The sequence below is a fragment of the Camelus bactrianus genome, chromosome 1 (assembly GCF_048773025.1).
Source record: "Camelus bactrianus isolate YW-2024 breed Bactrian camel chromosome 1, ASM4877302v1, whole genome shotgun sequence".
Lineage (NCBI taxonomy): Eukaryota > Metazoa > Chordata > Mammalia > Artiodactyla > Camelidae > Camelus > Camelus bactrianus.
In genome coordinates this window covers 16,384,833-16,412,556 of record NC_133539.1, presented here as the reverse complement: position 1 = coordinate 16,412,556, position 27,724 = coordinate 16,384,833, and the positions used below count along the sequence as shown (strand labels likewise).

Below are 27,724 nucleotides of genomic sequence, written 5' to 3'. Positions count from 1 at the left end.
CAGAGAGGAAGGGGTAAAGAGAGCTTGCAATAGGATTTGATCTAGTCAGGAAGGGCAGGGAAGTTTCCTAAGGAAACTGCAGTTTAGCAGAGACAGAAGGGTGAAGAGGCCTTGACCAGCTGAGGTGGAGGTGACGGTGAGCGGTGCACATCACGGCTCAGCGCACTGAGCCTAGACTAGGGCAGGTGCCGGTCCAAACCCCCTCTGCCCACCAGCACGAGCTGCTGTGTTTATGGGCCCATCACTCAATCTCTCTGTCCCAAGGACTCCACCTGTAAAATGGATATAATAAAGAGTGTATCATTTACATGACTATGAGGATTAAATTAGATAATATGCAACCCAATGGAGAGATGTTATTCCCGCGCCCCCCCCCCCCCACTCTTTAATTAAGGACATTCATTAAGTGTAGTTGTCCCAGGCAAGGGGTCTTGGGAGAAAATCAGACATACCTGGGTCAAGTTACAAAGGGCAAATACAAAGCCATGCCCAGCCAGCGCTGAGGATCTATACTGTTTGGGGGACGGCACAGGAAAGACATAACCAGTTTTCATTCCAGGCTTGGCTCTTTTCTAATCTTGCTGTATGATCGTGACTAAATTTATGTCACTACTTTGGGTCTCATCATCCTTAACTGTGACATGAGGGATGGGGGATGGAGTTGGGCATTATCTTTCTCCCCAAGTTTTAGTTGTTAGGACTCCATCCTCACAGACTAAGTGATACCTGTCCATTTTTTTGTTTGCTCCTGGCAAATGTTTGTTAAATGCTCTCTCCTCCCACAAGAAAGTGCCATTTAAAAAGTCATTTTATATCATTTTCCTATTGCCTAATTCCCTATGAAATGACTAATTGTCATTCAATAAGGAAACCAACCATTTAGTTGATAATAAATGTTTTTAAAAAGAGGAAAGACAGCATTCATAACTAATTGACTGATCTCTGACGAACTTCGCTTAACTGGCAGATAGATGCAGCTTAGTCGTTTAGGAGCAGAGAATGTGAAAGAATGTTCCTGCTGGCAGTGATCAGAATCAGGTGAGGCTAGCACATTGCTATTGTTCTTCTTATTGGAAGAAAGTTTTGAGCACTGTATTGTTACAGTACACTTGAAGAAAGATGTCACCTTGGGAGAGGCATGCAGTCTACACACTGGAGATCCTGTGGGCTTCTCTGAATAGGTTTATCTGGCTGGAAAGGGCTGTGGTTTGAGCACATCCCATGAGTGTGCCCGTGGGCATATCATAATGAAATACTGAAATGAGTCTTATTCTAGGAAATGATCTACGGAGATAATAATGAGGGATAAGTAATAAGGGTCCCATTCCAAACCTTAAATTCTATCCGTAGGAGCTTGAAATTTATATGAGAGGCACTTGGAAATGTACGTAGTTCTTGAAATGGAAGACTTTTCCCCCCTCTTTTCTCTAAATTGCAGAATGCGAGGCACACTTTCCCACATCTTCTCCACACCCCTGAGGAAAAATAAGCCACTCAACACAGAAATACCAAATCTGAGATGTTGTGAGAAGTCACTCAATTTAAACCCAGCCCTTCGCTGCATTGCTTGTTTTAGGAAATGTGCCTCGACACCTCTTCAACAGTACTTTGGATTCAGAGTTAGAGGGGGTGGAAAGAAGGAAAAATGGTAAGATGTCCTAAAACACCAAATCCCCTTGGATGTTTACCTGACCAAATGCTTACAGTGTCAGAGTGAAAGTGATTATGACACATGGGGGGGGGGGAGAGGTGATCACGGAGAACAGAACAGAGCTGGGAGGGACCCCCATGCTAACCCCTCCCCTTCCTCCCCGTAAGCTGCCCCAGGTGCCCTGGGGTAGGGATTCTCACAGGCAGGACAATAACAGAAACAATGCCCAACCACCCCCTGATGGAGCATTATTAACTACTGCCACCCCTCTCATCGTTCTACGCCCGTTGTTTGCAATCATTTCAGTACTTGTTTTTATCTTATGCACTAGCTTTATACTTTATTAAGTAAAAAACACAAGTCTCTAATTTTATTCTGCAAGTTTTTTGGAGGCTTGCTTTCTCTATTGTCCAAGTGGTCAGTGCCTTCATGATTACTAAATGCAGGAGACAATTCTCAGTCATCATTTTAGCACTCAAGAAGGTAAAAACCTCCACCCTTGGCTCCTGATTCTCTCCAGTTTCCTCTCATACATTTTTTTATTGCTCTTTTATTTCATTTATTTATTTGCTTGTTTTAATTTTGTTCTTAGACTTTATTTTTTAGGTTCACAACAAAATTAAGCAGAAAATACAGAGATTTTTCCATATACTCCCTTCCCCCAACACATCATAATCTCCCCCATGTGGATTGAAAAATTTCACATCCTAGGAGTTGAGAGTTATGTTTTATTCATTGGACTTTCTGAGGACTCAAATCCGGGGTGCTGCCTCTCAGATAGCTCTAAAAGACTGCTTCAGAGAGGCAAGGGAGAAGCCAGGATATATAGGATTTTTGCCACAAATACCAGGTAGTCAGAACATCAAAAGATTACTGTTAAAGAAAACCAGATATCTCAAGTTAAGAAATTTAGCACTTTTCTATGTATGACAAGATGCAAAAGTCTGGGCTCACTGAAATCATCCCTTTGATATTCATCTAGTTGTCTAAGGCCAGTATTCTGTTCTTTCACAGCCTGAGTTCCCTCTGGGTGCAGGGCCAGGCTGCCTGCTTATTTCCATCCTAAGTTCCCTCCACTCACTGTCAGAGGCTGAGGCAGTGGCTGATGACTCCATAGACATAGCATTCCTTTGTTTACTGATATGGCAGGCAACATTTTTTATCCACATCCATTATCAACATCTTCCACCAGAGTGATACATTTGTTACAGTCAATGAATATACACTGACACATCATAATGACCCAGAGTCCATAGTTTACATTAGGGTTCACTCTTGGTATTGTATATTCTATGGGTTTGGACTGTAGACAAAGAACTGTTGCCTGCCATTTCAGTAAGCAAAATCATTGCCTGACATCAAGTCATCTGCCATTGCAGCCACCCTCACCTGTGTGTCCCGAGGGGAATTCAGGATGGAGAAAAGCAGGATATTGGCCCTAGATAGTTAAGATGCATATCAAAGGAATAATTTCAATGAGCCCAGACTCTTGTATCTTCCCATACATAGAAAAGCACTAAAATCATTAAGTTGAGATGTCAGTTTTTGTAATAAGCAGTAATCTTTCAACTGCCGGTTATTTCTCCAGCAAAGATGGGTTTATTTGGGATCAGCAGGAAATTGCAATTTGGGGTCTGCAAGCACGATGAGCCACATGCAAGTCCCTGCACTGCAAGGAAAAGAGAACACTTTAATAGAGTGGGAAAAGATAGTTGGGAGGGCTATAATAAACAAAGAGCCCACAGCTTCCCAATAGCTGAGTCCTTAACAAGAAAGAAGAGGCGTCTTTCTTCTTCCTGCTGGGCTCTGCTATTGTTGCAGGGTGTGAGAATTTCTTATTCTGGTCTCCCAACTGTATTTAATTGAGATTTCTGTTCATTATTTTTATATATTTGCTATCTGTATATATTCTTTGGTGAGGTGTCCATCAAAGTCTTTGACCAATTTTTAAAGCCAGTTTCCTTATTGTTGAGTTTTAAGAGTTCTTTGTATATTTTGGGTAACAGTGCTTTACCTGATATGCTTTTTGCAAATATTTTTCTCCCAGTCTGTGGCTTCTAATTCTCTTGAAATTTCTTCCAAAGAGCAGAAGTTTTTTTTTTTAATTTTAATGAAATCCAGTTTATCAATCCTTTCTTTCATGGATCACACCTTTGGTATTATATCTAAAAGGTCATCAACAAACCCAAGATCCTCTAGATTTTGTCCCATGTTACTGGAGGGGAGCAGAATTTGTCATCCCAAAATATGCCTCTTTGGGATAAGAATTATTTTAGACTGATTACTTTTAAGAAACAACAGACATAGGTAAAGCTCTGAAAATGAATAGACATGACCCTTTTGTAGGAGACATTTGTATTTAAAGAGAAATCTCCATTTGTGTGGTTATCTCCCTCTCTGTACTTGGAAAAAGATGACACTAAATCTCTGGAAACACTTATCAATGGTGAAGGCATGAATTAAATCTGCATAGCAACCTCACCCTTGTTTACTGTGCTTTTCCCATAACTGGCCTGAGGGGCAGAGGGAGACTCCAACATCTTTGTCTTCAGCTGGAGATGGTATTTAAGGTGGTGGCTTGGGCTATTTTGGAGAGTTATTCAGTGTCCTTGGATATCTCCCATGTATACAGGAGGTACACATGTTGTTAAACATGCTTATTTTTTCTCATTAATCTGTCTTTTGATTATAGGGGGGATCTCAGCCAACAGCCTAGAATGGTAGAGGAAAAATTATTTTTCCTTCCCCACATTATCTTCTAGGAGGCTTGTAGTTTCACATTTTACATTTAGGTCTGTGATCTATTTTGAGTAAATTTTTGTGAGGAGTATAAGGTCTGTGTCTAGATTCACTCATTATTTTTTTTTTTTAACACAGATCTTCTTCCTACCTCTTATAGGCTTTATTTCCTTAGATTTATCTCTAGAGGAACATTCATCTTTTTTTTTTTTTTTCTGATTGATCTCATTCATTCACTCTCTTATCTTCTCCAGTCTTCTAGAAAGGTTCTCATACACCAGTCTACTGAACAGTTGTATCAGAATCAACCAGGGTTCTTATCAGTCATACAGTCAGCCCTCTGGGTCCACAGATTCTGCATCCTCAGATTCAACCAACCACAGAACAAAATATTCAAAAAATTCCAGAAAGTTCCAAAAAAACAAAATTTGAATTTGTTGTATGCTGGCAACTCTTTACATAGCATTTACATGGTATTAGCTATTATAAGTAATCTAGAGGTGATTTAAAGTATATGGGAGATTTGCAGATACTAACTACTATATATAAAATAAACAACAAGTTTATACTGTATAGCACAGGGAACTGTATTCAATATCTTGTAATAACCTTAATGAAAAAGAATATAAAAATGAATATATGTATTCATATATGAATATATGAATATATGTATATATATGACTGAACTATTATGCTATACACCAGAAATTGACACAACATTATAAACTGACTATATTTTGATAAAAATAATAATAAAAATAAATAAAGTATATGGGAGGATGTGCATAGCCTACATACAAATACTAAGGGCATTTTAAATAAGGGTCTTGAGCATCCTCAGATTTTGGTATCCCTCGGGAGTCCTGAAACCAATCCCCCTCAGACACTAAGGAAGAGACTGTGCAGCTTCCCAGGTGCCCCTGAGATAGAAACTTCTGGAACTCAGAATTTTTAACATAATTTTAAGCAGAGAATCACATTTAAGTATTTCTAGGGGATTCTGAGATGCATTCTTAGCAATCACTGTTTTAGGAGATACTGATAATATTTACATGTATTTCTTTAGTCAATTGCAAGGGTTCCTGATCTCTAGCCCAAACTTTCTAATAGTTTGCCGGTCACCTCATCTAGACAGCCCTTCGTCCACTCATCCCAAACCTGCTGGAACCATGTATGCTCCCTATGATTCTTCTCCAGGTAGTGATGCTATTTATAACCAGCACAAATGGCCACTCAGGCTAGAAATCTCAGTTACTACTTCTCCTCTTTCTCCCCCTGTATCTAATTGATGACAGAGTCCTGCTGGCCAGGTTTGTGAAACATCATTTGATCTACCTGTGTTTTCATCCACCCCACTGTGACCATGTACTTCATGCTTCGTCTTATTCTTGCAACACTGCAATCGTTTTCAGACTTGTCTAACATTCTGATTCCCTTATCTCTAATCCATGCTCTCCATTTCCATACAAATCATCATTCTACAGCACCAATGTCTTACAGAACTTTCTACAATGATGGAAATGCTCTATATCTGCATTGTCCAGGAGGGTAGCCACTATCCTATCCCTATGTGGTTATTGGGAACTTCAAATGTGGCAGGGTGACTGAAGAACTGAATTTTAAACTTAATTGAATTCAAATTTATATAGCCACATGGATCTAGAGGTTACCATATTTGATGGCACAGTTCTAAAATATGGATTTTTTTTTTATACCTACCCTAGTGCTTGCAAAAAGCTCTTTACCTACAGGATAAGGTCTAGCGTCATCATACTGTAACGCTGAATGACCTTCATAATCCAACCATCTTTTCAGTTTCTGCTACACCCCCTGCCCCAATTCCACATGGACTCTAGCACTGTAGAAACCTGCTTTTCTTAAACACGCTGTAATTTTGAGATCTCTCAGCTTTTGATCCTGCTCTTTGCTCTACCTAGAATGCCCTTCCTTTACTTCCTTCCTGTCAAATTTTGCCTCAACTTTTCATGCCTAATAAAGAGTATATGGGAAGACGTGTCTAGGTTATACGTCCTGCAGGCATCCCCAATATAGGCGCATCCCCTTATCCTCGACCTTGAACGAGCTATTTAACATTTCTCAGCCTGGTTTTCTCATCTGTAAAGTGGGAATGAAAACATTTGCTCCCTTACAGAGTTGTTGGGGGATTAGATATTGCACTATTCAGACTCCACCACTGAAAGAGCACTCAATAAAAACTGTTTTTATTTTCTGTCCTCCCGTAGCACTTAACACATAGTATTAGAGGTCTTTCCAGATGAGACTGTCTCTCTTTCCTCAAGACTGTGAACTCATTAGCAGCAAAAACTCAGTCTTGTTCATCATTGTCCGCCAGCATCCTCTACATTGTAGCTCTTTGACAAATGCTTTCACTGGGTGACAGATAACTGAGTGAATCAATTATTCACATAAGACGTCACAGAATAAAAAAAAAAAGTATTCCTTTTTCATGTGGATCTTTAGGGAGGAACAACAGAGACAGATCGCTGTGGCAAGACTGAGAAAAGAGGATGCCAAAACTTGTAAAGCATTAAATCTTTTTTGTTTCTGCCCAGAAAAAACTAGCATAAGCCTGTTGTTAAATCTGTGTCCCTTCTCCTTGCTTGATGAGAGTATAGCTCTAACATTTTTGCTGTTTGACTTTCCTTTCTAGGTCCTCTGCCCCTCTCCCGCCATGGGTACTAAGCTTCCATCACTGTCACCAAGGAAACAGCAGGGATGCCTCATTCCTCACAGCTCTGAGTATCTGAACTCTGGCTGCCTTTGTCCACAGAGCTAGCTAAATTCTTTGTGTGCACACGACTAAATCAACTGTCTTCTATACAGAACTTTATCCATTATTCTATGTTAAAAAAAAAAACATATATAACAATTTCGTCTCTTGGGAATGGCCTTTTTCCAGACCTGTCAATACTGTTGAACGCACCAGACATTTTTGGTCCCTAGGAGAAAATCTAAAAATCGCCTGTTTAGCCCCTTGGACTGTGTGCAATATAAGTGCGGGTCAATTTTAAAGAGCGCAACAGAGCATTCATAATGGTTTCCCTTTTAAAAGCACTGTAGACCAAAAATAAACCTGACAAAGGGCAGCTGTAGAGTTTTAACATGTGGAAAACTCCACAGGCGGCAGTTATGTAACTGGAAGGAAACATGATAAATATTTCACACCATTAGATGAACTTCCAACTCTGACACGTGAAAAGCAAAGAACACAAAACACACCTTAACTCTCCAAGAAGCAGAAAGCTTAGATTGAGAAGGGGCCAAGGCGGCTGCTAAAATCTGAGACCTGCCTTCCAGTGCGAATGTTGATTGCTGTTTTTTTCCCCTTCGCCTCCAAGCCGGAGCCGGCGAACCCCATCTCCCTGGAAGGCCTCCCCCGCAGCGTCGCCTGTGGGCTAGAAATTTTCCAAAATTCTCCACTCCTAGGCTAACCACCCCCCCAAAGAAGTTTTGTGCCAAGGAGGGGGAGAGAGGAGTTGGCGCAGGGCAGGCGGCGTTCGCCCTCCACCACGCCCCACCCCACCCCCACCCCGGGGGCCAGCGCCTCCCGCGCCCGGGCTCCTCGCCCCGGGGACAGCTGGCAGCCCCGCGCCGGACCAGACACAAAGCCGATCAATCCCGGCGGCGCGGGGGCGGGGGACGCCCCGCCAGGGCTTCCCTTCCGCTCGTCGCCTCCTCCTGCCCGCTCATTAGGACCAAGCCGACAGCTCGTCCGGCTTCCACTGCCCGCCCCCTCTCATCGCCCCCCAACCCCCCCCCCCCAAAAAAAAGAACTGCCCAGACCCCCAGGCCGCTGGCTAGGCCAGACCCGCCGCTAGACAACCGCCTGCAAGGCGCCCCTGGAACGGGGGAACTGACATCCCGTCCGAGTCCGCGCCTCCCCTCCCCTGCGCGCGTCTCTCCTCTCCCGCGCTACAAGTTCAGGGCCCCCCCCCCCCCGCCCCCGCCGGCCTCCCGCGCTCCCGCCGCCGGGACCCTCGGCTTCGGCGGAGCCGCCAGCCCCGACTCCGCGAAGATGGCGAGGAGGAGCCGCCACCGCCTCCTCCTCCTGCTGCTGCGCTACCTGGTGGTCGCCCTGGACTGTAAGTTGCAGGGGTACCTTCACCCTCCCACCCGCTCCTGCTGAGACCAGCTCCTCCAAACCTCCAGCCCCTGGACGCCGCGCTGGCGGAGGGCTGTCTCCACAGCCTGCGCGGGGGCGGAGGGGCTGCCGCGGGGCGTCTGCCTTGACACCCAGCGAGCCGCGGACCAGGGGTGCCGGCGGGGCGGGGGGCCGGAGGTCTCCAGTTTATTGTAAATAGCATCTGATTTTGTCGGGTCTAGCTAGAGAAAATTAAGGGTCACGCCCCGAGGTTCTCATTTTCTTGAAAAGTTGGGTTAAGTTTTCAAAGACACAGGGACGTGAACAGAATGCAAAACTCACTAACTCCTTAGAAGATGCTAAGATCCCAAGATGGCATCACTCGGAGGCAGGCGCCGACCACGCTCTAAGTACCGGAGGAGGGGGCAGTGTCGGAGTTTTCTCAGCTTCTGCGGGTCCCAATTGTGGGGGTGATATGCCGTGCACTTTGGGGGAGTGTGTGTGTCGGGGGGTGTGGGAGGGAATTCGTGGCTGCGGACCCAGAATTACTTTTATCGTCTCCACCTGCACATCTACATTCAGTTCGAGCGGTCTGGTCTGGGCACTCCAGCCAGCTGCTGTGTCCTCAGCGGACGGCCAACGGGGTGATGCTAGAAAGACACAGAAGCTGAATGATCGAGCAGCGGGGGGACGTCCCAAAGCCAATTTCACGGGATGGTTCTAAACAGGATTTTCACAGATTCTGGGCTCATAAGACTTAAAATCGTGGGAACGTTTCCTATTATTTTCTTTTCCTTGCGTTAACTTTTTAGGAAGTTACAGTGGAGGAAATTACACTAGATCTTAAGCACTTAAGCAACGAACCCTTTTTCTTTCGTTTTTACCTTTTTTCGTTTTTCTTTTTTCTTTAGTTTTCTTTACTTTTAATGGAATGGTTTATTATTGTTACTATTCAAGGTCTGGCAATATAATACTTAAAATAACCTGCCAGATAAGTGTCTAATACATAGCACAATGACTTTTTCTAGCGCTCTCATTGCCGAAGTGAGTGTTGCTCAGCTCAACGTGGTGTGAGCTCTGTCCCTTAGTGGCGGGAGAAGGTGCAAGCTGTCTCATTTGAAAGGGCTTGTGCTGACCTATATTATAGAAAGTCAAACCAGTAAGGCAAGGCTTCACAATAAAACCATGATGCAATTTTGAAATATCAATTGGTATCATGTTGAACGCTCAGAGAAAAAAAAAATCACTGATGCTGAAAGGCAACAAAGAGGTAGGCTGGCGAAATTGTAACAGAACTACTGAGAAAGTTATGTATTTCGTTGACAATCCTACATTTCAAATAAAAAGGGCTGACTGTAGTGTAGAATTGTCACTGATTAAAAGCAGAGAAAATGGTTTTACTCTGGTATGTCTATTCAGTAATCAAAATAGAAACAATACACCCTAAATTTGAAATTGTAGCCAAGAAACAACCCAGAGGCAAGCACGGGCTTAAATAAATAGGCAGAATAAACTCTTTCAAGCCTTGGGTAAAGCTAGCACATTGGCCCTTCTAACCCTGCCTCCTACATAGAGGATTAATTTAGAAGTGTTCAGGGATCTTTCCGTATTGTTCCTGGGATGCTGAAAGATCTGCTATTGCAAGAATTTTTTTTTTCTTGTTAATAAACTTAAAAATTTTGTAACACTTTCAGATTTAAAGAAAAATTTCAAAGATAGTGGAGAGTTCCCATGTACACCACACCCACTTTCCTCTAATATCATTTTGCTAATTAGTATAATACATTTGTCACAATTAAACAACCAGTACTGATACATTATTATTAACTGAAATTCACATCTTGTTCAGATTTCCTTCATTCTTCCCTAATGTTCTTTTTCTGTTCCTGGATTCCATCCAGGACTCTCCATTACATTTATCCATCGTGTATGCTTAGATGCATCTTAGCCTGTGACAGTTTCTCAGACTTCCCTCGTTTTTTATTAACTTAATGGGTTTGGGAATATTGGCGGAAATGTTTTGTGGACTCTCCCTCAATTGGTATTTCTCTGATGTTTTTCTCATGTTTTGACTGGGTTTATGGGTTTTTTGGAGGAAGATCACCAAGGCAAAGTATCATTTTCGTCACATCTTATCAAAGGTACATACTATGATTGTGACTTATCACTGTTGATGTTAATCTTTAGTATCTGGTTGAGGTGATGTATGCTAGGTATCTCCATGGGTTACCTTCCCCCCTCCCACCCACTCCCCACACACTGTATTTTTGGGGAAGGAAGTCACTATGTACAACACACTTAAGGAAGAGGAGTTATGCTCCATCTCCTTGAGAGTGGAATATCTCCATAAATTATTTGGAATTCTTCTACTTGAGAGATATGTCTCTCCCCCCTCCTCCATTCATTCATTATTCCATTCATTTTTTATATCAGTGTAAGGTCATCAACATTTATTTTATACTTTGGATTATAGTCCAATACTATTTTGTTTTAGATTGTCGAGCTTTGGCATTGGGAGTTCTTTCAATTGGTTCCTATGCCCCTTTGACATTTCCCCATCATTGTGTATATATGTGTTTTGGATTTTGCTTGTTTGTTTTTAGTACTTCCTTACCTTCTGGTACCACAAACTGCTCCAGGCCGATCTTGTATATTTTCTACTCCAGTCCTAGAATCAGCTATGGCTCCGAGGAGCCCTGGTTCCTTTAATTGGAGAATGGTATTAGGAACCAAAAGCTCGGCACAAGTACATTCCTTGCTATTACGGTGTTGTTGAAAAAACAAGAATGTTCATCAAGACTAAATTTCACCCCACAGGTCTATTTGTGATTGATCCACTCATGTTTCATGTCCAGATTAGAAACTTTATTGAAGGCTTATGTATATATCAGACACTATTCCTAGGACTTTCTTTTTAAGTCCTCAACAAATGCATGAGATAGAACATGTCTTTTTTTTTTTTTTTCGTAGAGGTCCTGGGGATTGAACCCATGACCTTGTGCATGCTAAGTATGCACTCTATCACTGAGCTATTTCCCTCCCCCCAGATGGGGAATATCTTCAACATACAAATAGGGATCCTAAGGCTCAGGAAAGCTAAATTTCTTGTCTAAGCTCACTTATCCAGGGTGAAAAGAGATGGAACTGGAATTTGAAAATCTGAGAATTTGTTCCATAGATAGCTGGCCTCATCCCTCTCATTTTTCTGAGTGCTTATCCCTTTTTGTGATCTTCACTCAAGAAGACAGTGATTCCTTATGCTCTAATTATATATCATCTTCTTAACATTCACCCCAAATATAACTGGACCACTCTTTTGTCTCAATCTTATTATGTCTAATATCATGTTTATTTCCATTCTTTCCCTTTACTTTTATTTGTCAATATTATTTCTTCTTAGTAGTTGAGGAGGTTGCTTTTGTTATTGTTGTTTTATTTAAACTCTGATTTCAGTGTACCTGTTGAGAAATGGGCATTTATTTGTGTGTTTAGTTGAATTCTATTTTTCTTTCCCACTAAAATAGAAACTCCATGAGGGAAGAAATTTCCTGATGTTTGCTCACCAGTGTATGACCCACGCTGAGCAAAGTGCTTGGTTAATAGTACATGTAAATATATACCTGTCGATTAAATGGAAAGGGGATGAGGTGAAGTCGGTGGAAGAAATGGATGGATAGAATTAATGATGGCAATGTTTATCATGAAGCCCTAACTTATTCTAAGTAGGTAAGACATCAGATTTCTCTGAGGTGACGTTTGAACAAAGGAATTGAATGTGAATGACTGCAGTGTGTTGTTCGTGGCAGTACACGACTCATAGCAGGTGGTTCTCAGATCTAGACTGGAACCCAAGCCAGGCCACTTGGCCCAAGTCTGTAATTTCTCATCAACTGATAAGGATGGTGGAGGTGGGGAGAGATTTGGATAGTCTACAGAATGACAAGATCCTGCCTCTGTGGTGGAATTGACCCAAAACAGCACACCAGGGAACCAGTGCCAGGAAGATTTTGCCCTCTGTCAACACTGTTAAGAACAAAGCAACATAATCAATGTGCTGAAGAGAACTGGTTCCAACTGGGCATAGTTTCAATTACCTGATGAACTTAAAGGTCAAATTGGGCTTGCTGGTAGACCTGATAATCATTTCAAGACTGTAACAGACATGACATTGAAAAGGAAGAAGTCAAAAGTAAGAACATTAGCATAGAGAGAACAGTGAGTTCCCCGTGGCTGAGGACACTCCTTTACCCCTCCACACGAGGAATTCAGTGAGAGAAACCCATGTGAATTTACACGTATGTGCTCTGCCCATGGTTTTCACCATACTGCTTTCCATCTGTGGGCGTCTTTAGTGGAGGAGGTGTATTAGAACATAGAGGCAAGAGCTGGCGTGTTTGTTGAGGTCAGACCAGCAGAAATCTGTAAAAGCCATTATTTAAAACATCATTTCTTTTCATCCCATAGCAATATAGTGGCGGCACTGCTGAGCCAATACTCCAGGACACCTGTTCTGCCAGATTTTGAAGATGAGAGTGAGGATGGGAAAGGGGGATCAGAATCTAGGTTGAAGTGCTTTCTTTAGCCAAAGAAGAAAAAGATGACTTAAAACTGGGCAGTTTTCTTGGAAGGTGTTACTGAGGTCAGAACTCAGAAAAACAGCCCAACTGTATTAGTTTCCTATTGCTGCAGTAACAAATTACCACAAGTTGAATATAATGCATATTTATTATCTTACAGTTCTAGAGGTCAGAAACGCAAAATAGGTCTCGCTGAGCTAAAGTCAAGGTATGGGAAGGGCAGTGTTCCTTCTGGAGGTTCAAGAGGAGACTCTGTTTCCATGTTGTTTCCAGCTTCTAGAGGTCCATCATGGCCCCATTTCTCCAGATGCAAAGCTAACAGTGCCAGGCTGCCATATCTCTGGTTCTCTCTCTTTTGCCTCCTTCTTCCACTTATAAGGACCCTTGAAATCACATCCGGACCACCTGGGTAGTCCAGAATAATCTGTTCATCTCAAGGTCGGCTGATTAGGAGCTCTGATTCCATCTGCAACCTTACTTCCTATTTACCATGTAAAGTAACCCGTTTATAGGTTCCTGGGACTAGGACATAGACATCTTTGTGGGGGCAGGGGGATTATTTGCCTGCCATACCAGCCAGAATTAGGGTATGGGCAATCGGTGTTGTGGCCAAGAACATTCTAGATCCTATGGAGCAACCATAACTTTTTCCTTTAAATTACAATTCAGTGTTATATATTTACATTTTTATGGGTTGTACTCGGACTGTGTAGTGTAACGGTGGAACATGGACTCTGATACAGAACGCTGTGCTCACTTACTAGCTGCGTGACCTTGTACAAGTCATTTGACTTTTGTGTGTGTCAACTGACCCCTCTGTAATGGTGGTAATCCCAGTAACAGTACTTACTTCACAGAGGTTTCGAGAAAAAGAAATGTGTTCATATGTGTAACACACTTAGAAAACTTAGTACTGTTATTATTGTTAAAATTGGGGGGCAATGAACTTCAACACTCCTATTATCACTTATAATGGATTTCTTACATTTTTGAGAGTCATAGCCAAAGACAAGTAATCAGCTGTTGCATAAGTATTGTACTCGTTTAAACAGCTTGTTTTGTTTACTTTTATTAAGAGTTTATTTTGGAATTTTTTTTTGTTTTATTACAAAATACACACATACATCTCTATCTCTATCTATCTATGCAAAGAATATACTAGTACCGAGGTAAAGAGGATGGAGGACACCCCTTCAGATGCAGCAAAAGCACACTCAGACATCCTTGGGGGGAGCCAGCAGGAAGAGTGTGAAGGAATAAAAGAAGTTCCTTACGGTCATAGCAGGGAGAACGGGGTGGGGGGGGGGGGGAGGAAAAAAGGCAGCAGTCAGGCTGTTGGAGGGCTTTGTGGGATATATTTAGGATTTTGAACTTATCCTAAAGCAAGGCAAAGCCATTGAAGGCTTTTAAACACTGAATATCAGGCAGATTTGCATTTCAAAGAGAACACAATGGATGGAGTGTGGAGAATGGGCGGAACGGTGTAGGTGGGAAGCTGAAGTGGGGAGACCAGTTAGATGCCATGGAAGTGGTCCATGCAATTCCTTCATGAGTATTTCTGATATATAGTGACTGAAATAGATACCTACCCAAACACATATGATTACATATATACATATGCCCACAGAAAGTTGTTTTATATTTGAAATGCAATCAATTACATTTAATCAGAGATTTGAGAAAATTGCTCTTTGGTTTTTAAGTTTTTAAAAATCACGTATGATGTATTTCCAACTTTCTCTTCAGTTCCCAACATATCAGCATAAAACAGTAGCTGTTTGGGCTCCTATTTCTCTTCTTTCAGTATCTTTCTCTTTTCCAACGCCTGAGTTTGTCTTCCGTCAGTGTTGTGTTTTTAGCGTCTCCCCAAGTTGCCACACTTAAGAGGGTGATTTGATTAGATGTGATACGGAGAGGCGTGACCTTCTATGTTACTAAGCACGTAAGTGTGTACGTGCACGAGAGAGAGGGAGGATGTGTGTGCTCAACTGAGTGCCTGCTGGCAGGACCACAAACCCTACTCAGGGTCTTCAAACCAGTGAGTGGGTTAGAACTGTTCTGACATTTGAATTGTTGCTATGTTTTATGAGCAGAGGGCAAAGCAACATACTGGACCCAGTCCTGTGACGTGTCAAGAGCTTCTCTCTTAGCTGCCCACTGTCTGGGCTCAAAAAGTCCTGAGCCAGGAACCTCATGAGCTTGACAGACATGAGTTTTAGTTCCTAACTGAAGAGTCTTGCCTTTCTCTCTCTTGCTTTTTTATGCCATTGGCATCAAGATTTTATTTGTTTCATTGGCTTTTCTGTTCTGTTTCAGTTTTCAGAATGTCTCATGAGGTCAGTGTGGGGCAGATTTGTCTTTCTATTTATACAGGGTGAAGACATCTCGCTGGTCTCTCTCCTTTATGCAAGGTGTTTCCAGTTTGCTGGGTCACATCTTGTCAAAACAGTCACCTACTGTTTTCAGTTTTTGCTTTGCTTGCACTGTAAAAACCTGCTCAATACTTTATGATGGGCAGAATCAAAGACAAAAATAGATCATTATTAAATGCATTTACTTACATGTTTAACTAAAATAATGTGTGCACATGGTGGATTCAAGCAGCGCAGAAAGGTTATCAAATGAAAAATGTCTCCTTTCCAGTCCTGCCTTCTGTTCCACTCCTTAAAAGTAGCCTACTGTTTTATTTCTATTTTTTTTTATTGAGGTTTAATTGGTGTACAATATTATATGTTTCAGGCATACAACGTAGTGATTCACAATTTTTAAAGGTTATATTCTATTTATACTTATTATAAAATATCAGTTATATTCCCTGTGCTGTACAATATATCTTTGTAGCTTATTTATTTTATACATGGTAGTTTGAACCTCTTAACCCCCTACCCGTGTCTTGTCCCTGCCTCCTTCCCTTTCCCCACTGGTAACCACTATTTTGTTCTTTATATTTGTAAGTCAGTTTCTTTTTGTTATATTCACTAGTTTGTTTTATTTTTTAGATTCTATGTATAAGTGATACCATAGAGTATTTGTCTTTCTTTGACTTATTTCACTAAGCATTTTATCTTCCATGTCCATCCATGTTGTTGCAAATGGCAGAATTCCATTCTTTTTTTATGGCTGAGTAGCATTCCATTCTGCATGTGTATGTGTGTGTGTGTGTGTGTGTGTACCCCATCTTCTTTATCTATTCATCTGCTGATGGACACTTGGGTTGCTCCTATGTCTTGGCTATTATAGATAATGCTGCTCTGAACACTGGGTTGCATGTATTTTTTCAAATTAGTGTTTTCATTTTCTTCAGATCTATACCCAGAAGTGGAATTTCTGGATCATACAGTAGCTCTATATAGCTTTTAATTTTTTAAGGAATCTCCATACCAGTTGCACCAATTTACATTCCTACCAATAGCGTAAAAGGGTTCCCTTTTCTCCACATCCTCACCTATGAAGTAGCCCACTCTTAAGTTTCTTGCGTGTGATTCCAGAAAAATTGTGTGTGGGGGGAAATATAATTCCACCCTATATGAGCATACCTGTATAATTTCTTTAAAAATCAAAATCAAAATTTGCTGTGCTTATGGTTCTGCACATTCCAAAAAAAAAAGAAATTATGTCATGCATAGTATTCTGTGCTTTCCTACAAAAACTGTATTTTTACTAGTAATTGAGCCACGACTCAAAGCTAGGTCTCACAAACAGGACTCGTGACAACATCTTGCAGAGGCTTTTTTAAAACCCTAAGCCAAGATGCAGTCAGGACTATCTTCTAGCTAAAACCACCAAATGTAAGTAGTGAAACAAAGTGATATAACAAAAGAGAGGAATATAAACTCCCAAACCAGTGACCAGATTTAAAAAGGGAAAAATTCCAACCCAGACCCAATGAAAAAGTCCAAAGGAGAAGAGAATAAGGGACCACGCCCAGAGGGGACCGAGACACCGGCACCAGCTAGGATTTACAGACAAGTGCAAGCTGGTGCTATTTTTAAAGGAGACCAAAGAAGCAATGGCCACAAATAAAATTGGAACACGCTGAACTGCTGGGAAAGTGCTAAATTTGAAAAGAGAGAATCGTGTTTATGTTTAAGAAAATGCTCTAGAGACACTTTAAATTAGGAATTGATTTTAATCTGAAGTAGAACAGACAATGGAATAAACAGTGACTCAAGTGTAAATAAACACTAGTCTATTTAATGCAATGATTTAATTATCAGTTGCTAATTAATCTATGATTTAATCTAATAATCTAACACAGTGAGCTGTGCCATAAAAATATGTTAAAAGTTTTATATAAACTGATTGGAGCTATGGGATCATTGTATCATTTGTACTTTGATCCCATGTGATGCTTTTGGTCCCAGAAGAAGTCAGGTTCTTTTGTGTCCTGTGTGTGTGTGTGTGTGTGTGTGTGTGTGTAAGGGAGCAAGCATCTATGCCATTTTACCTAGATACAATGTTTCTCCTTTCCAACCTCCACCTTTTCTACTGTTGTCCTTGTTGAACTGTTCTCCATGTTGCCAAATGTGATTCCTCTCTGAAAGTCTAACTCCAAAGTCTCTTACGGCTTCTTAAGTCTTTCCAACTCATCTAGTCTTCAAAGCCAAAGTCCACCTCATATTGTAATCCTGGTGCCCTCAGCATGTTCCTGTTTCTCTTACTGCCCTTACTGGGCTGTAGTGTTATCATTTTACACACACATCTTTCGGGGGCAGAGATAACACATCTTTATGTCCCTAGCACCTAGCATAGCGCCTAGCACATAGAAGTTTTTAAATACTTAGTTAAATAAAAGTAAGTAACGTAGTAAATAACATAACATTAATTATAAACTATACATAAAATAAACATTAACAAATGAGATAATGGAAAATAAACACTAATACCCTTGGAGAGAAATGAGGTGGTAATGGCCCTATATTACAAAATTTGATAAAGCTTCTGCAATTAAAATCCTGTGGGACTGGTACATGAAGAGACTGACAGACCAATGGTAGAGAATATAAAGTCCAGAAATTGGCCCAAGTTGATTTGAAATTTAGGATAGATAGATAGATGTAAAAATAGAGATTATCTATACCTACCATGTCTATCTGTCTATTGATCTACATGTAAAATGGTAGCATTTCAAACTAGAGAGAATTCTTAATACTGTTAGAAAAGTTGCACAGTCATTTAAGGGAAATTAAATCTGAATCTGATAGCATACATGGGGATAAACTCCAAATCAATCAGAGATCTAACTGTAAGTAAATAAATAAATAAATAAAAAGATCACTACCTGCCTCCCCTCAAACCCCCCCCCCCCAAAAAAGGAAGCATGGTATAGATTTCTGTAGACTGGTCTATATATCCAAACAGCATCTGCATTAAAAAAAAAAAAAAAACACCTTAAACAAATCAAAAGATAAATGTCTAGTTAGGAAAAGATATTTTGCAATTTAAGCCTCAACTAGAGTATTGTCACTGATATAAGAGCACCTAAAAATGAAAAGAAAATTAAAATATAAAGAATAAAATAGAAAAATGGTGCATGCATGCATGCACACAGACACAAACACAGACACATACGCAAACACACGCACAAGCAAACCCCAGAGAATTCCGAGAAGGAAAGTCCAAACAGCTCTTCAGATATGAAGCTCTACTCAACATAACTTGAAATGCAAATTAAACCTTCACAAAGATAACACTGCTTGCCTACTAGATTATCAAAACACATAACTCATCTGCATGCTCTGTTATTGAAGTTGTATGGAAACAAGCATTTTCACACACTGTTGATAGGCTGTGTAATGCTATAGCTGCTACGGACTGGAATCCAGCAATATGTAGAAAAATTATATATCTGCCTTTTGACTCACCAACCCCACTACTGGGAGTCTGTTCCAAAGCTGTACAAAAACAGGACATGATTCATACATAATATTATTCATTTCAAAATTATTTATTATAAAAAGGATTGAAGGGAGGAGGGTATATAGCTCAATGGTAGAGTGCATACTTAGCAATCCCCAGTACCTCCATTAAAAAAATTGAAAAAAGAAAGAAATATATAAATAAGTCTAATTACCCTCTTCTCCAAGTTAAAAAAAAATTTTAATTAAAAGAAGATTGAAAATAATCGAATACCCATTAATAGGGGATTGACTGAATAAATGACAGAATGATATGCAATGTAGTTATAAAAGGAATTAGAGTGATCTCCATGAATGGATATAGTAACTGGAAAAAGCAAGGTGTAGAACTGTATAGTTTTGCATGCTACGTTTTATGCAAGAGAAAAACACTGGGAGGTTAAATCAAAACTATTCAAAATGTGTGGAAGGTGCAAGAATGGAACAGCTTTCTCTTAATAGCTTATTACACAGATTTGATTTTGAAAACTTAAAGGTTCTATTTAAAAGATAAAATTCACTAAGACATCCATCTCCAAAAATTGAAAACAAATGGAAAGAAATGAACCTACTGTATTTCAAATCAGTGATGTAACCACACAGAGGAAAGAATTATTCCAGTCTGAGCTTGGAACGTAACATTCCACTGAAGAGTGGGATATATTTTAAGGATAAATAAAGCTACAAATACATTTTAAACTGAAGTAATTTAAAATAGTGGTTTTGTTCTTTTGAAACTGCTTTGTATTACAGGACAATGCAAATCAGTAATTATATTAATATAGATAGATCAAAACTTCCAGCATAGGAAAAAAGAGTTATATGTGTAATGTTTTTTTAAAAGTTAAGTAAAAGTCCTGTAATGTTATATTTGAATTGAAAATATCAGTATGAACTCATGATGCTTTTTTTCTTCCTAAAATTATACATTTCCTGTCTCTGTGCGCTAAAAAGGCCTGGATGAAATCACAACCTGTATCAGTCAGCTTTTATGAAGTAACAAATAACCCCCAAATCTCAGTAGTTTGCAACTATACACATTGTTTTTTGCTTGCGTTCAATTTTGGTGGCTCCAGGTCTGCTGCACAGTCTCTGCTCTACATGTCTCCTTATTCCAGGACCCAGGTTGAAGAAATTAGCCCTGTTTGGGACAGATAATCCTTGTGGTCAAGGGAAATGCAAGGGACAGAGCTAAATTATGTAACGGCTCAAAGCATCCACTTAACATTGTGGATGTCCATTGATCAAAGCACATCACATGGCCATCCTGAAACAGAGTGAATTCTGTCTGGCATGCCCTGGAAATCAGTGATAGTAAGTGGGAAGGAAATGAGTAGTTGGGAATAATAATACAGTCTATCCTACAACCCCATAAAAGTGATCATACAGATTGTGATTGCTGGATACTATTCCACACTAGCAGTGACTAGAGATCTTTGGAGGAACATCTGATTCCATGTTTAGACTTAGACATGTATAAGATGAGTCTGGGACCTTTTATTGCACCAGAAAACAAGTTAGAATTCTCAAAGCTAATGAGATTGTGTCAAAAAGACACAGGAATCAACTTTAAAAAGCCCCCTTTGGCCAAATTAAAGGCAATTTGAGAATCAAAAAATATATTGAATGCAATCGATTTAAAGATTTTGAACATATTTTACGAAATGTACTACTTATACAGAGAGAGAAAAAGCCAGCTAAAAAAACTCCACAGTTACCACTCTTTGGTCACCATTAGAACTCAACAATTGTTTCTTACTCTGATATTTGGCAATCAAAATAAAGAAGTAAGCTTTACCCTGCTTTCCTGTCTGTTTGCATATGTAACCGTGTAGCCTTAATTGACAAGCAAAAGTTCTTTATCAAATTCAAGCTAATATATACACAAAGATAATAGAAAAAAATAATAGAATCGAGTCATCATTCTCCTGCTACATGTAATTGGCTTACAATATGATTATTAATGGGTAAAAACATTAGGGAAATGTTGATAGGGGACTGTACAATAGAAGGATTAATCTGTTTATTACCTGAAACCACTGATTAATCTTAGCATCAGTAAAAGGACATAGTGTTCCCTATGTAGTATTTTTGACCATCCCTCAAAAAAGAAAATTACTTCACTTGACTCAGTCTTCTAGGCAAGCTAACTTCTTTTTACAGGAGAGTAGATGCATGGATTACGTGACACACAGACAAACTCAGAAAGTCGGTTTTTCTATAGAGTAAGTGACTCGGTTTCTGCAACAAGTCAGTGGCATGGAAAAAGAAAATAAAAGGGAGGGAAAACAAGGTTAGCACTAGATTAAAACGAAATAAGGCAAAAAGCCTACAAAGCAAATGTAATGCCTGAGACATGGTTTGGATCGTGATTCAAATAAGACATCAAGGAATTCGACTGGGGCTGGATGTTAGATTATACCAAGGAATTATTTTTAATTGTGTTAGTTGTCCTAATGGTGTTGTAGCCATATGTCTTTAATTTGAATTGAGACCTCCTTAAATAATAAAGAAAACATTTTGATATATATGTAATTTGAAAATTCCTCAACACCTAAAAGGATAGATGAAGTAAATGTGGCCAAGTCTTTATAACTGTTGAATCCAAATAATGAGCATATCGGGTTTATTGTTCTGTTCTCTCCTCTTTTGTGTCTATTTGAAAACTTTTCATAATAAAAAACTACTTAAGCCCCGTCCCCCCCAAAAAACAGAAAAAAAAGAGAAGAATGTGATAAATATAGAGAGATTCTAATATTTTTCTTACCCCTCTGGATTTTCTTGTACCTTCTGCCTTAGAGTCCACTGGTTTAAGAAGATAAACAGACCATAGTGAGTCTATCAGAGACACCTGAAGTATCTGTTCTCTTAAACTCTACACGTTGACCAAGGTGGTGTCTATAAGAAACCCAAATTCTGTCTAATTAACCATCCTTCTAATTGATTTGGTGTATTTCACACTAATAAAATGCTTTCCAATAAACGAACACCCTGTCACTAACTGGAACTCCTGGGTTATACAGCAAAGTCTGTTAGTAAATCTACTGCATCACAGCTGTGTTTTTCTTCATGGGAAAGTGTGGACCTTTTAGTTCATTTCTTTTGAAAGGGACTTTAATATTTTATTCCCTAAAATGTAAAAGTTCCCATTAGATGAGTTCATGTCACATTCACAGACTGATGGCAAGAAAAGGTGAATATGAAAAAGAGAGTTGATTAAATTCCTAAATATTTAAAAATGTTCTCTTGCATTGATTTCATGTAGGCTGAGTCAATCAAGCCTCTCTCATCAAGCCTCTAAACAACAAAACAGAATAGTAGTAGCCTTGCTGTAGGGTAAGAGCGTATCCAGCCTTTGACATAGCAACTCAAACTCATTTCAGAGTTGCTCAGACTTTCTAAATTATTTATTTAATGTTCAAACCCATGTCATTAAAAACTTAATATCAAGTGGCAAGTGAGTTCCTTATGTGATTTAATTTCTCATAGCTCCTTGAACTCTGAAGACTCTCAAGCTCTAAGGATTCTCTAGAGAAGACTGGTCATGGGGAAAGAATGGAAGAAATAGAGACATTTGGAGGCAACCTAAAGCTGTGTCAGCAGCTTATGCATACTAGCAACGTAGTCCTTTATGTCAGAAGCTATTTTCAACACTTTCCCCAAATACACCGTGAATTCATGAGAAAGAGAACACAGATGTTAATTGAGGAAGGGGTCTTCCTTCCACTTCGCCTTCCATGCCACTGTTTCTTAGTCTTAGAGTGGAAGCAAGATTGCATCCCTGCCCTCTATCAGAATTTGTATGTAGAGTCCTAATTATTGGAACCAACAAATCATATCTCTCTTCCTTGTTCCATTTTACACTTCAACTATTTATCTTTAGCGATGAGATACCCAAACATGCTGAGCAATGATGAGACCAGTCAAAACTAGCTCATTACATAAGCTAGACTATCTGAGGAAATGCATTTCTAATTATGAGAAAATAAAAGGACAAATAATTTTGGAAGTGGGATACAAATGTACTTTTTTAAAATAAAGTTAAGTTACCTCACCAATGAGTGTGTTGAATATAAATGTTTCTTTTCAGAGGACCGTAGATTCCCATCTTTTACCTGAAAGAATATCTTCCCTGACAGGGTGACTCCAGGGCATGTTCACGCTTACTAGGATGGGGGACAGAATCACCTTCACTTTTTAAATTAATTTTATGAATTATTATATTTCTTTTTTATTGACATATAGTCAGTTTACAATGTTGTGTCAATTTCTGGTGTGCAGTATAATGTGTCAGTTATACATATACATCCATATATTCCTTTTCATATTCTATTTCATTATAGGTTACCACAAGATACTGAATATAGTTCCCTGTGCTATACAGAAGAAACTTGTTGTTTATCTGTTTTTATATATAGTATTTAGTATCTACAAATCTCGAACTCCCAGTTTATCTCTTCCCACCCTCTTTACCCCCTGGTAACCATAAGTTTGTTTTCTATGTCTCTGAGTTTGTTTTTGTTTTGTAAGTTAATTTATGTCTTTTAGATTCCACATATAAGTGATATCATAAGGTATTTTCTTTCTCTTTCTGACTTACTTCACTTAGAATGATGATCTCCAGGTCTATCCATGTTGCTGCAAAGTGCATTATTTTATTCTTTTTCATGGCTGACTAGTATCCCATTGTATAAATATATCACAACTTCTTTATCCAGTAATCTGTTGATGGACATTTAGGCTGTTTCCATGTCTTGGCTATTGTAAATAGTGCTGCTATCAACACTGGAGTGCACGTATCTTTTTGAATTGGAGTTCCCTCCAGATGTATGCCCAAGAATGGGATTGCTGGATCATAGGGTAAGTCTATTTTTAGTTTTTTTGAGGAACCTCCATACTGTTTTTCATAGTCTGCACCAAATTACATTCCAAACAGTGTTAAGAGTGTTCCCTTTTATGAATTATTTTTCTAATACATCTTTGGTAGTGATGCATTGTTGAAATCATAGGTTAAATATCCATGTGAAATGTCTCCACTGGATGTTCAAAGAACTTCCTTATATTTTAAACTGTAAATGTCAAGTGTTCAAGAGGAAGAAGCAAAAAAGTGTGATGTAAATGAAATGGAACTTGGCATCCAAGGAACCAAGATTGTGTCCGTTCTGCTCTTAGTAATGATATAGCTTTAGAAAACAGCTTAATTTTATTTAGATTTTATTTTCCCTATTTGTAAAATGAGGGGGTTTGATTTAATGATGATTTAGGTGTTCTTTATAACTTAACATCGTATATTTTTAAATGGGGGAAAACGTACCGTAGTTAGCCTGTGATGATAAAATTATTTTATGTGGAGTTGTGAACATGCTTTAATTCTAAACTGACTCTTTATTGGTTAGAACACACAGTTTGTTTTGAAAAGGAGCAAGACGTGGGCTCCAAAAGTGGCTTGGTATTCACGGAGTTTGTGTCTTCATGTATATTATGTTTAAAGTTTCTATTTGATGCAGTAGGCAACAGGAAGTTGCTGGAAGTTTCAACAAGTGAAACCATATGCCAAAAACATGGGATTGGAAGTAAACAATAATTTTGACCCTTACATGTGGGACAGACAGGAGGAGAGAGGTAACTTTAACCCAGGTATTATTAGGTAATAGGGTCCAGGATTAAAATGGCAGCTGTCAAAAAATTGTTTAGAAAGAGTTGAATCCAGAAGACATTTAGAATAGAAGTGGTAAGACTTAGTGGTTGATTAAATATAGAAGACATCAAAGAAATCAAAACAATACTTCCAAGTATTGTAAATGTGAAGAACCAGGGAAATCATAGCATTTAATTAAAAAAGGAATTATTATTTTCTATAGTTCAGGGGGCAAAAAAAAAAAATCCAACTAAAAGTATCTGTATAGACTATTGAAAAGAAAAAGAGTGAGAAGTGTAAATTTCCTGTACCTATCCTTTGTAATTAAGTGGTAAATAAAAATAGGAAGATAGATTCATTCTGGGAGAAAACATGGAGGGAGATTAGGGGCGAAGGACTGACCTCTGGAGGATGTGCTCAGTTATAGAACACAAAGGAGCAGAGACAATGAAGAAACGGTGCCCCAAGAAATGAGAGACAAGCAACAAACAGCATCATGGACGCAGGGAGGGATTTTCAGCTACTTTTTATGAGTTTAACTGGGGTAACTGGTGTCTCTTAAGTTTCCTTATCTCAAGAATAGTATGCCTAAAACGATTTCATCCCTTTTCAGGCAGGTACTAGCACACCTTTAAATGATCTTAAAGATCTCTGATCCAAATCTTCAATAAAAACCTTTCAAAAAGTAAGCATATCGTGACATCATAACCCAGTTTTCTCCACCTTCAAAGATATAACACAGAGACTCATATTAATTAAGCTATAAATGCGTGAAGCCTAATTAGGAATCCTGGACTCAACATATTAAAAGAGTCCCAAATATTTTCTGACTGATCCTGTTCCTATGGAAACTAAAGTTGGGAAGTAGTAAAACAACAAAACAAATTATGAAATGGTACCAAAGAAATCAGCTGAAAGAGTTATTATTTCAAACTTAAGGGAAAAACATCCTGTGTGCTACTGCCAGATAGCACATTGCAATTTAAAACAAAATACATGTACAAAACTTAGGAAATGCATGATATATAAAAATTTACCTTTGCTTAAGATGGCACTAATGTTTTTCTTTAAATGTAAACTTTTAGTAAAAAGGCCAGAAAATTATGGAGACTTTTTCTATTTCCTTTTTAAATGATCTGTGATGCTGTTAGGCTGACTAAATCATTTCTGGATATTTTTCCCATTTACTTAAACAATATTTTCAGATCATGAAATATTCATTGCAGGCTTATGAGTTACCCTTCAGGTTAATAGTGCCTTGAATTCAATTTGAGTGGTGAATGTGGAAGGCATTTATATATGCTGAGACTACCACACTGCAAATATACTAAATGTCAAAAAGTATTTTAATAACACATTCACATATTTAAACCATGAACTACATTATAAATTGAATATTCAGATTATTTTATTACGATAGAAACCATTTGCCATCCTTGCACTGCGCCTGCGGGATGGCATGTGCTGCTTCTACATCTGCACATAACAAGACAGAGGCTCCCTGTCTGCCCAACTTGTGCATCATATTGCTGAAGTGAGCACCAGAAAAGAGCATCTTCATTTCCCCTGAAATCTCCCCAGACTTCTACCTTTTCTGATACTTTGTCTCCCACAAAGGACAGAAATGAGATTTGGCGTCAGCAATTCCAACTTCTTCAAGTCCTTCCTCTATGTAGCCCTAAAAACATTTTAAGCCTCTGTCTCTCATTTTGAAACGTGATAAAAACAGTTCTAGGTACCACACAGGGACGTTAACATGAGAATTAAGTGCCATAATTCCCGTGAAAGTATTTTTTTCAATCCTAAAGTTCCATTCAAATGTTAATTTTGTTTTTCTTTACTTTTTAATCTCTCAGGTTGCCCATTACTTCACTCTGGTCTTTTCCTTCCTTCATCCTTCTTGGCTTCCAGAAAACAACTCAAAAAAAAAAAAAATTACTTCACTTGACTCAGTCTTCTAGGCAAGCTAACTTCTTTTTACAGGAGAATAGATGTATGGATTACATGACACACAGAGAAACTCAGAAAGTCGGTTTGTCTATAGAGTAAGTGACTCGGTTTCTGCAACAAGTTAGTGGCATGGAAAAAGAAAATAAAAGGGAGGAAAAACAAGGTTAGCACTAGATTAAAACGAAATAAGGCAAAAAGCCTACAAAGCAAATGTAATGCCTGAGACATGGTTTGGATCGTGATTCAAATAAGACATCAAGGAATTCGACTGGGGCTGGATATTAGATTATACCAAGGAATTATTTTTAATTTTGTAAGTTGTCCTAATGGTGTTGTAGCCATATATCTTTAATTGGAATTGAGACCTTCTTAAATAATAAAGAAAACATTTTGATATATATGTAATTTGAAAATTCCTCAACACCTAAAAGGATAGATGAAGTAAATGTGGCCAAGTCTATAACTGTTGAATCCAAATAATGAGCATATCGGGTTTATTGTTCTGTTCTCTCCACTTTTGTGTCTATTTGAAAACTTTTTATAATAAAAAACTGCTTAAGCCTGCCCCCCCCCAAAAAAAAAAACAGAAAACAAGAGAAGAACGTGATAAATATAGAGAGATTCTAATATTTTTCTTAACCCTCTGGATTTTCTTGTACCTTCTGCCTTGGAGTCCACACTGGTTTAAGAAGATAAACAGACCATAGTGACTCTACCTGGGACACCTGAAATATCTGTTCTCTTAAACTCTACACCTTGAGCAAGGTGGCGTGTGTAAGAAACCGAAATTCTGTCTAATTAACTGTCCTTTTAATTGATTTGGTCTATTTCACACTAATAAAATGTTTTCAAATAAACGAACACTAACTGGAACTCAAAATAAATGGTTCTTGTTCCCTTGGCTTCCTGAACACTAATCAAAGGAAACACGAAACAACAATAAACTGGGAGGGTTTCCCTTAGTTTTCAAATCTCTGTGGAAGCATTTACACTAGTAGAATTTAATGAATAACACATGTATGAAATGTACGGGCTAAACTTTTGATGAATCATGATCTGGCAGGAGAGTTGAAAACTAAAATGTATAAAGCTCTTCAGAGTTTTAGAATTGAAATTTGAGAAAGAGAGCACTATGGTTTTGGTCCTATAAAATCTTAGTGTTTTAAAGGT

General features: G+C 39.0%; 1 protein-coding gene and 1 long non-coding RNA gene across 3 annotated transcripts in view; one reads left to right on the top strand and one right to left on the bottom strand.

Moving 5' to 3' along the window:
• Positions 1-200: 200 nt before the first annotated feature.
• Positions 201-7,767, bottom strand: LOC123617334 (uncharacterized). Its single transcript, XR_006725463.2, has 2 exons — positions 7,631-7,767; positions 201-272 (listed from the first exon to the last, which is right to left on the bottom strand). It is a non-coding gene; the product is annotated as an uncharacterized LOC123617334 (long non-coding RNA).
• The window catches only part of JAM2 (junctional adhesion molecule 2), a 50,353-nt gene continuing 30,325 nt past the window's right edge, over positions 7,697-27,724 (top strand). For both annotated transcript variants that reach the window (XM_074361222.1, XM_074361213.1), the window contains exon 1: positions 7,697-8,493. In XM_074361222.1, coding sequence (XP_074217323.1) covers positions 8,427-8,493 — 67 coding nt within the window. In that variant the 5' untranslated portion in view covers positions 7,697-8,426. The remainder of the gene's footprint in view (positions 8,494-27,724) is intronic.